Source organism: Sceloporus undulatus, chromosome 3 (assembly GCF_019175285.1).
Source record: "Sceloporus undulatus isolate JIND9_A2432 ecotype Alabama chromosome 3, SceUnd_v1.1, whole genome shotgun sequence".
Lineage (NCBI taxonomy): Eukaryota > Metazoa > Chordata > Lepidosauria > Squamata > Phrynosomatidae > Sceloporus > Sceloporus undulatus.
Window position 1 is genome coordinate 114,760,888 of NC_056524.1, and position 11,068 is coordinate 114,771,955.

The 11,068-nt window shown below is 44.4% G+C and overlaps 1 protein-coding gene across 1 annotated transcript in view; it reads right to left on the reverse strand.

Moving 5' to 3' along the window:
- The window catches only part of EDNRB (endothelin receptor type B), a 31,514-nt gene extending 22,917 nt beyond the window's left edge, over positions 1-8,597 (reverse strand). The window contains exons 1-2 of the mRNA XM_042458662.1: positions 8,428-8,597; positions 5,506-5,852 (exon numbers count right to left, since the gene is read on the reverse strand). Of these exons, the coding sequence (XP_042314596.1) occupies positions 5,506-5,844 (339 nt within the window). The 5' untranslated portion in view covers positions 5,845-5,852; positions 8,428-8,597. The remainder of the gene's footprint in view (positions 1-5,505; positions 5,853-8,427) is intronic.
- Positions 8,598-11,068: the final 2,471 nt, after the last annotated feature.

An 11,068-nucleotide genomic window follows, 5' to 3' on the forward strand; every position in this document is an offset into this window, starting at 1 on the left:
TCATAATCATACTAATTGCATAGCTTATAACTCAATCACCACCTTATTAAAAATGTCAATAATAGCAGTCATCAAACCAGTTAGCCTAGAATTGTTGCATGGTGTTGTTCTAAGAGAAAATGGGATGTCTTGCAGCCTGGGTTACTGGAATGCTGCCCCTCCCCAGGAATAAACATTGTTTTACACAGTTAATCTGACATACATAACAATAATGCAATCAGAACATAAAACAACAGCAACACTTTTTGATTACAGATCCCAGAAGCCACAGCCAGCATAGCCACGTCTGAGAGTTTATATCTTTTTCAGACTTTGGATCTAGTTAGTGTTCAGAAGGGTTTACCTAACTGTTAGACAGATCCAAATGGAAATGAGAGGCGGACATTGGGAGGGAACTGATCAATCTCTAGTGGAAATGGGAAAGGGAAAAATTTGGCAGCAGAGAAGCAGAAAGACAGGACAAGTCTAAGTCCATTGTACAAGACTTTGTGTGCTGAAGAATATCTGTATTTGTAGGAGAGGGATGGGTCTTGAGGAGTGGAGTGAAAGAGGCAGAGAATGTAGTGGTTAGTGCTGCTGCTGACCGCAAATGGCAGAAGGCATGGAGATAGGGTTGAAGTAGGAGACAGAAGGGGACTGATAACAGATAAGCTTATGTGGAGTGTTGTAAGAGATACAGAAAGATTTATGAGCAAGGATAAGACCTACAAAGCCATTACAAATGCTAAGCATTGCCTATGCAACAGCAAATGCTGGTTTTTCAATGGCTGTAATCTATGTATAGAACAATAAGCAGTCCAGACTCTGTAGGAGTAAACTCTCCTCCCCAGTACATGGGTTCAAAACAGAAATGTCACTTGCCACTCCCCCAGTATTTGCCAGGATTCAATCAACCAGTTTTAAATTATCACCTTTATGTCAGTTTGAAGTGTCTGTGCCTTCACATTGCCTGTCAACTTATAGTGACCCCATGAATATCATAGTGCTTTCTTAGGCAAAGGATACTCAGAAGTGGTTTTGCCAGTTCCCTCCTCTGAAGTATTGTCCAGAGCACCTGGGATTATTTGGTGGGTCAACAGGATAGTTATACAGTGTGCCTGTGTAAAACATGGGCGCAGCATATGCAGCTTTCAGCATATACTGAAAGCTGCATGGGAAAAGCCCCTTGCGTGCCCCAGAAGAAGTAATGGGGCGCATGCCATAGCACACATGTGGCTCCAGCACTCGTGTGGCTCCAGCACATGCAGAATTCCCCTTACGCAGAGGGATCCGCAACGGATCCCCGTCCAAGGGGAGGGTGCACTGTATTTTTCCCCCTTAGGAAATATTCTTTTATTACTCTTCCCTTCTCTACTTTATTCCAATATTACACATTGTATTTATTACTTTTCCGTTAAACTTTTCTGTATTTTAATTGTAAGGTAAGTCAGATCATTTCAAGTTCAAGAGAGGGAATAGTATTTAAAGCAGTGGTTCTCAACCTGCCTAATGCTGCAACCCTTTAATACAGTTCCTCATGTTGTGGTGACCTCCAAATCATAAAATTGTGGTGTCTCGGTTCCTAAGACCATCAGAAATATGAGTTTTCTGATGGTCTTAGGCGACCCCTGTGAAAGGGTCATTCAACCCCCAAAGGAGTTGTGACCCATAGGTTGAGAACCACTGATTTAAAGAGATCTTGGCTGTGAAAAGATCCCAGTAGTTTAAAGGAAAGGTTAAATTATCAAGGCACTCCAAAACTGACAATCTAGTGAGACCAGGAATAGCTAGCCTCTACAATATCCTAAAGTACTGGTGCTCAACATTTATGATAGTGAGCAAATTGAAGAGAAAAATAATCTTTTCCAAGACTCCTCAAGGTAACTGATTAAGTTAAGATACACGTCTCAGATGAGAGCACTTCTGTGAATGGGGGAGGTGGAGAAAGACATCAAAAAGAAGCAGACTTATAAAACTTCATGAAAAATGAGGGGTTGCCCCATTCCCTTTAGTGTCATCCTTCAGTGAACAAAGACCTGCCTCCCTTTCCAGAAAGGCCTGTCTGTACATGGAAAACAAAATACATATAAAACAATAACTACGGAAGGGGCAAATTTTAAAGTGAGCAGCGTTCCTTCCTTTTTACTCCCTGCTCATAACTCTTGAGAATATCTGGGTCTTGCTTTCATAACCATGGGTCAGGGCTTCCTTTTCAGTGGAGTAGTGAATATCTTCTGAGTGTTTGTCTGAATGTTAGGGGGCTAACCAAGGTGCTGAAATGGGTTGGATAGTTCTTTTAAGGTTCAAACTAAAGTCCTATGTTAAATCCCCCCACTTGACATGGAAACCACCAGCTTCCACTGTCATGGGTAACATGTCCCTTCACTGGAAACAATGATAGTTTGTTCGTGACATAATTGGAAGACTCATTTTGCATACAAGTGATCTTTAATAGGAAATGTATGGCTATGAAGTGTCCATGTTACTGGGCAGAAAGTAAATAGCCAGTTACCAAGCATATGCCTCTGTATGTCCACTCCGAAATTATGTCCGGCTACATTCAATGGAACTCAATCTATCCTTAGAGAAGCTAGGATGGCTTCTACCTTCTACTGGCAGGTGGAAACCTTTCTGTTCTAAGAGACTTTTAGGAAATGACTCAAAGGGATTGCCTGCAGTATTAAAATACTCTTCATACCAGTCGAATAGAATGTAATATAGCCACATGTGATTTGTAGGAGTTTGGGCTTTTTGTGGGGCTGCTCCTGAAAAACTCCTTAAACTCCACAGAAAAAAATGACTTTCCATTTTTTACCACCAATATGCGTATTATCATATCTGAGGCTTTCCATTTGTTTCACATGCATTTTGATAGCTGAGCATTTTCTGCAGAGGGAAGAGGAGAATAGATGTGAATTTGCCAGGAAATGAAGACACCCATCGATGCAAATGTGTAAAAATCTGCAACAATCCACATAATACACTTATGTGTACACTTGGTGATGAGATTTTAGTAGTGTGCTTTTCTGATTGGTTTCTGTATTTTTGACTTTGAAATGGATGCATAGGTTGGAGAATAAGTACCTGCTAAGGGGAAATAAGAGATGTGTTCCGGTATGGTTTTGTGAATAACGGATTACCTCTTTAGTCAAATGAATAAATGTAATTCAGAAGATTGCTTAACATCAACATTGTTTAAAGTTTTGTGCAGAGTTTGCTTTGAGCTTGTCCATATTACACATAGAAGAAGAGGTTTCTTATAGTACAAAGCATCAAATGTCATGTGAAAAAGTACTCTAAAAAGGCAAATGAAGAATAATGAGCAGAAAGTGTTTTTCGATGGTTTGCTAAGCCTTTCACACATAAAATCTTTCACGAATTTTTTTTTAATAGGTACATGTAACATTTGTTAATAAATGTATAAACTTTGTAACTTTATAATTTTATAGCGTTTGAAGAAGCATCTTCCCAAAACACATCACCAGATGAAAAGCCTTTTTAACAACAGCAAGGCTTATCAACGTTGTTCCAAAACAAGAGCAAAGCACATCTCTTATTTTCCTGCAATTCAAGGTGTTTTCTCCTCAATTCTTTCTGATAAGGGGAAAGCCAGAAGAAGAGATGATCACACAGCAGAACAGAAACAATGAGCTGGAAGTTGAATCAGAGATCACCTGGTTCAACTTTCTTCTGAAGCAAGAAATCTGCTGCTGCACTTTCACTGACAGATGGCTATGCAGCCTCCCCTTAAAAATCTCTAATGAATGAGACTCCACTATCTTTAGAGATCCTGAGTAACCGTTGTAAGTTGAACACAGGGTGGTCTGCATTCCACACAGCAGTGAAGGAGAACTCTTAGCTATGGGCATAATTATACCAGATTCCGCAACTGACTGTACCAGACAACCTTAGTCTGGGTTGCACAAGTTCTCCAATCACCTCTTTCTGAAGCCACCCCTCCCAGAAGAAAAGGTGGTGGTGGGAAACAGTGCAAAGTTGGGGACCTCTGCAACTGGAAGCTACTTTGCTACCCCGCAGTGGTAAGGCCTACAGAGTGGTACATCTGTTTTATATCAATATAGCAAACAACCCCCTCTCCAACAGACTGGAATAAAACACCCAAGGCTTGGAAACATTCCTTTTTGGGGGATTATAACTCCCAGAATCCCCAAGCTAGTGGGGCTACTGGCCTTGGTGGTGGAAGAGATTTTGGAAGATGTAATCCTCAAAGAGTAAATGTTCCATGTACTGAAACTACCTGTTCAGTGTGTCATCACTCCCCCCCCCCCCCCCCCCGCCTGGCAAAAGTTTAAAATCAGAAGGCTGAGTGTGCAAAGATGAAGGCATGATGGTTGGTTGACTTCTGCATGAGCTTTGCAGCAAAAGGAAGCCCATGGGGTGGGGTGGGGGACAGCATTCATGAGCTAAGCCAGAGAGCTCCCACTGCTTTGTACAGGAAATCTGGCACTAAATGCTAGGGCGTCACAGGCGGCTCAGGCACATATGCGTACATGTGCAGTAATGGGAATGTTAATTTTATTTGACAAAGCATAAATATTAGCCATCAAGCAAAAGTGGCTGGAAAGTCTGGGGATTCAACAACAGCAAAACATGCACACATAAGGCAAGGGCAACTTTTTGAACCGCTCCTTCCAGTTTGGTTTGGAAAGTATGAAGCTGCTGCACAAGAAACAGATCATCTGGTTAGCACTTTTTGGGAGCCAGTTTGAGCATCGGACTAGAACTCTGGAGACCAGGGTTCAAGTCCTGTCTCGGTTATATAAGCCCACTGGGTGACCTTGGGCAGGTTACACTCTCTCAGCTTCTGGGGATGGCAATAGCAACCCTCCCCACCAAATTCTGCCAAGAAAGCCCCCCCCCCCTTGATAGGTTCACCTGAAGGTCTCTATGCTTAAAAATGTAGCCTCAGGCTACTGAAAAGGCCTCAAAAACTAATTTTTAAAGCTGTGAATTCAGACCTAGAATCCATGCTGTGCCAATACCCAGAGTTCTTCCTCCTCACTGCTAAATGCAGCCTATCTCAACCAATCTGGGAAAAGACAAAAACAGGCTCCAGGGCAGGGGCTATAACAGTAGCTCCTTTGATCACTGAAGCCAAATCTTTAATTCTTTCCCATTCATTTTAGTTTCAAGCCACACTGGCAACAACCCTCCCAACCGGAGAGGCTGGGTCCAACCTAAGTCCAAACTGGGTCCCATAGAATTCAAGGTTGGCATAAGCTGATTCACACAAACATCAGTCACACTGATGCTCAAGCAATCTAAAATGTATTATAATATAATAAAAATAAATTAAAAATCAATTTAAATATAATAATAATAATAATAATAAATATAATACTAATACTAATAATAAATTTTTTATTAAACAAGTCCCTCCCCCAAGCCCCCCAGCTTGTCCTTTCGAGGGACTCCAAGTACCAGCATCCCTTGGAGCAAAGCACCAGGGGTGTTGTAGTAGTCCCCCCAACCCAACCCAGTGCCAGTGCCATTCTAGGGGCTGACCTTGTAGAGGTGGATGGGGATGTCGATGACGATGAGGAGGAGGTCCCCGAGGGCCAGGCTGGCGATGAGGAGGTTGGGCCCGTTGCGCATGCACTTGTTCTTGTAGATGATGCGGAGGAGGGTGGCGTTGCCCAGGAGGCCCACCACGAAGACCCCCGCCGCCACCGCAGTGTTGATGGCCTTGAAGGTCCGGGCGATGGCTGGGCGGCTCGGGCACATGGGCAGAGGGGCACCAGGGGCAGCAGGAGCAGGGCCCCCCTGGGAGGCATTGCCTGGGGACTCAGCCCTCGAGCAAGAGCATCCCAGCAGCAGCCCCAGCAGTAGCAGCTGCACAGCCATGATCGCACCTGGAGAAGGAATGAATGAATGAATGAATGAATGGAAGGCAGCCCTCCAGAGCAGCAGCCTGATAGGAGAGGAAAGAGGAGGGGTCTAACACTCTCAATCCAAGTGACCAGACCCGTCCTCCATTTCCAGGACTTCCCCTCTCCTCCCCCAGGAGGGATTCCAAAAAGTCATCCCATCTGGATCATCATCATCATCATCATCATCATCATCATCATCATCATCATCATTTTCGTATAGCCCGCCTTTCTCCCAAGACAGGGACTCAAGGCGGCCGATGAAGCATCCCTTCACACTGATCCAGGCGTCTGGCCACCCTCCCGTGGCAAGGTTCGTTCCAAAGAGGGTTGCCCTGTGAGGCTGAGAGAGTGTGACTCGCTCAAGGTTCTCCCACCCCCTCCATCGTGGGTTTCCAGGGCCAGGATTCGAACCCGGGTCTCCGGAGCCCAGTGCTCCACCCGCTACGCCAGGCTGGCTCTCTAATTTTTTATATCCACGTTTGTATTTTTAGCTGATTTATTTCATTTCATTTCTAGCCCGCCTTTCTCCCCGAAGGGACCCAAGGCGGCTCACAATAACAATGGTTTTGTTATCCCCCCACTTCTTTTTTTACCTGGGAGAGGACATCTGGTTCCTCTGCCCTGGCCCCACTCCTCTCGCCTTGGTAAGCCGCCTTGGGCCCCCTTTTGGGAGAAAAGCCCCAGACCGACAGAGAGACCTCTTGTTGTTGTTGTTGTGGTTGTGTGTCTTCCAGTGGGACCCTTGCATGGGGTTTTTGTTGGCAGGGTTTGTTCGAAGGGGGGGTGTTGCCATGGTCTTCTCCCCTGAGGCTGAGAGAGTGTGATTTGCCAAAGGTCACCCAAGGTTTTGGTCATAGCAAAGCAGGGATTGGAATCCTGGTCTCCAGAGTCATAACCCAGCACTTGGAACTCCAGGCTGGCCTTTGAGACCTTCCCTTCTCCCTCCAGCCTAACAACCCACCAAACAAAACCTAAGACAGGGTTCAAAAGACAGTCCTTTGTCCCCGGCTGGAGGCGATCCATTGAAGGAAAGGGATTTCCTCACATGGCCAAGACTGAAATGGTTTGCTCTAGTTGGGCTTTAGCTAGCCTGGCCTGTTGGACTAGAACTCTGGAGACCAGGCTGTGATTCCCAGCTGGGCCATGGAAGCCCACTGGGTGACCTAGGGCAAGTCACACTCTCTCAGCCTCAGGGGGAGGCCATGGCAAACCTCCTCTGGACAAATCTTGCCAAGAAAAACCCATTATAGGTTCACCTCAGGGTCACTACACACCGGAAAATCCTTAGAGGCACACAACCACAACAAATGGGCAAGAAGTCACACTCTCTCAGCCTCAGGGGATGGCAATGGCAAACTCTCTCTGAAGAAACTTGCCAAGAAACCCCAGGATGGATCTGCCTCAGGGGGTCACCCGAAGTTGGGAAGGAATTGAAGGCGCACAACAGCTGCGTCCACACTCCAGAACTCATCCATGTTGATACTGCTTTAACTGCCATGATGGCTCCATGCAATGGAAGTCTGAGATTTACAGTTTCCTGTCCAAGAGCTCTGGTGCCACAACAAAGTACAATTCCCAAGATTCCATAGCATGGAGCCAAGGTAGTTAAAGTGGCGTCAAACTGGATTATTTCCCCAGTGCGGATGTAGCCTTAGACACCCGACATTGTAGCCTTAAAGAAAGAAAACTAGGTGTGATGAAGGATCTCTAAATGTATCTAGGAAACATATTTGGGGGTTGTTGGCCATATAGCAAAGCACAATAACATCTCAAACCCACAAAACAGTGATGCCTTTATTGTGGTCAGTCTAATAAAGATATCACTGTTAGGTGGATTTGGGGTATGACTGTACTTAAATATATCGATTGTAGGAATGCTTTGTGTTTGAGTTCTAGCATAGGTGTTGGTTGCTTGTTAAGATCCCTATTGCTGCTTTTTCTTTCCTGTGCCTAGTTATTTATTTCAAAGTATGTAAAACTCAATGGAGCAGAAAAAGGATTCTCCGGCATTAAAAAAAAGTAAAAAAAAAAATCATTATCTGCATCCAGTATCATTTCAGTATCTGGATGAATTAAAAACCATGCGAGATTGAGAGAAATACTCCTGTGTTACTCAGTTTGGAAGAACTTAAGCACCATCAAAGGCTGCAGTCTTTTCTTCCACTGCATTCATTTATTTTAATTAATTAATTAATTAATTAATCTTTAATCTTTTTGCATTAACTAATGTTAATTAATTAAACTGTGGCCTTTCCATCAAAAAAGGTGCTCGAAGCTTTCGCACACCTGTTGAGGCAACACATATTTGTCCTGTGGTGTGTCTTGAGCCCTTCTATGGTTTTGTTTTTAGGAATTATTTCCCCCTCAACTCTTTTTCATTAGGCAGTCGGTCAAGTCTCACTGATTTCATTAACTCTGCTTCCAGCTAAGAGCTAGTTGAAACTGATGGCTTAAGGAAAATAAAACAAAATGAGCATTACACTGAAAAGTGGCATGCTCCCCCCTCCATCCCCCAGTAAACCCCACATTCTTCTTTAATGGGTTTAATTGCTCTTACCTTGAAAACTCTCCAAGCAGCAAAGTAGTTGGTTAAGTCCTTGGTGGCTACAAAGTCCCTTCTTGATGGGCAGATTGTAGGGTCCTTGGCTGGAGCCTTTGCTGTACAGGGTGATCAAGCAGCTGGAAGTGATGGCAGAGATGTGTGAGTTGAATACTGTTATGCGCTGATCATCTAGCAAATGAAGCCTCCCCCTCGGTTTCTCAAAACACCCACCCTCCCATCTTTCCCATCAATCACTGTCAAGCCCCACCCACTCCTTCCAACAGAGCAACAGCTTCCCCTCCAGCCAGTTAGGTCTGGAGAGCATCAGCAGAAATACTTTTGCTGGTGGAGGCGTGTGACAAGAGCAATGTGCATGGATGTGCAACATCATCAGCGGCATTATACAGATGTATGCATATTCTTGAGAGCAAGTGTGGTGTAATATTTAGAGGAGCCTCCCACAACCAGGTGCCCTCCAGATGGGTCAACTAGAATGCCCTTCATTCCAGGGAACGGTGTTCCAAGCTTAAGCCACTTGGATAGGGTTGCCATAATGTTCTTCCACAAAACTGGGACAACAGTATATAGGACTGGATACAGCGGCTTAATGACACCCCCCTCCAAAAAACTCAGAAACACCCTCCGACCAACACATTTTGACATTTAACATTGTTTTATTGCAATGTTGGTGCTTGAGAAGTACAGTGTGCCCTCATTATATGTGGGCGCAACTTACGTGGCTTTCAGTATATGCTGAAAAGCTGTGCTGGGAGAATGCTTGGTGCACCCGGAAGTTTGGAAGAGTCTTTTGAATGGCGCTTGAGCATATGCAGAATGGATACCCCACATAAGGGAAGGGCCGCTGTACAACAGTTTAAAACAGTGGTACCTGCCACTGGCATATTCTTTTTATACACCCCTATGGGGAGGGGGTGGAGGCAAGCTCCCAAGTAAGGGAGGGCTGGGTTAGAGTGTCAGATTAGGACTGGTAGGTGAGTGTGAGCTCTATTATTATTATTATTATTATTATTATTATTATTATTATTATTATTATGCTTTATATAGTGCTGTAGATTTGCACAGCACTGTACTGTACATACAAACAATAAAACAGATAAGAGTAAATCTGCCCGTGGCATACAATCTAAGAAATAATAGCATAATACATATAAATAATACATAACAATACAGGAAAGGGTTCAATAAAACAGGCAACAAATTAAAAACGTCAAATAGCAAATAATAGTCACGCAATGCCTGGGAACACTTCGGTGAACAAGATAGTCTTCAACTCAGTTTTGAAACTAGTTAAAGAAGTTATGACCTGTGCTTGTGGTGGGGAGGAGGTTCCAGGAGTGAGGGGCAGCAAGTGAAAAGAATGAATGTAGGACGGGGCAGAGAAAATCTTGGAGTGAGACAGAAAACCTTGACTACCAGAATGGAGGACCTGAGCGGGAAGGTGAGGAGAAAGAAGGTCTGATAAATAAGGAGGGGCCAGCCCATGGAGGGCTTTAAAAGTCAGCAACAGGAGCTTATGCTGAATACAGAAGGGGAAGGGGAGGCAGTGAAAGGATGATAATAAAGGAGAGATATGGTCGGAGCGGTGGGCAGATGTAATAATGCATGCAGCTGAATGCTGGACAGAAATTATAGGACGGAGGTGAGAGAGAAGAAGCCCTGCCAGAAGGAGGTTACAATAATCTAGTTGTGAGATGACCAGAGTGTGGATCACTAGGTTCAGAGTTCTAGGTTCAGATCTTCCCATTCATCCCTTGAACCCATTACTTGACTGAATTCACTAGTCAGTATGGCTAGTTGTGATGCCAGTTGGGGGATTCTGGGAGCCATAGTCCAAAATACAACTCTTCCAAACTCTATGGCCCGGTACATACGGGCCCTTTGTGACACCTTCGTCATGTGCTAGGGTTCCTTGGGGGAGGAGCACCCACACACCCCACAACCCTTGCATGTGACAAAGGCACAACAATGGTGGTGCCCTGTATACATGGGCGCCGCCATTGTTACGTAAGCACCGCATGGCATCCTCACGGTGCTGTGCAGCGCTTACGTAACTAGTGCACCACTGCTGCACTAGTTACACCGCCGCCATGGCTTTAGAAGAACCCACTTTTCGTGGGTTCTTTTTGCACTGGTGGGAAGCTGCATGGTTTGGCGGTTATGGCTGCCGCTGGTGGAAAAACAGGCACAGGGAGGCCACCCTTTTTGGGTGGTCTGTGCTGCACCTTTATTTCCAAATGTTTAACTCCCAAACATATTTTATAAGAACTATGTATTTCAAAAAGTTCACACAGATTCTTCTCCCCCTTCTCTTCCTCATTCCAGAGACCTACAAATTGACACTCTGAATGAAGAAGACAGTTGTGGTTCGAGTAGTGATAGGTGCTCTGGGAAGAATTCCAAACAGACTGACAAAACATCTGAATGAAATCACATAGATATGATATCACTCTCTTCTCCTTCTGTGTCATGTCTTTTTAGATTGTAAGCCCGAGAGCAGGGAATCGTCTAACTAAAAAGATTGTATGTACAGCGCTGTGTAAATTTACAGCGCTTCATAAATAAAGGTTAATAATAATAATAATAATAAATAATAATGATAAAAAACAGCCTTATTTGGAGCCTTGTCTGAGGATAC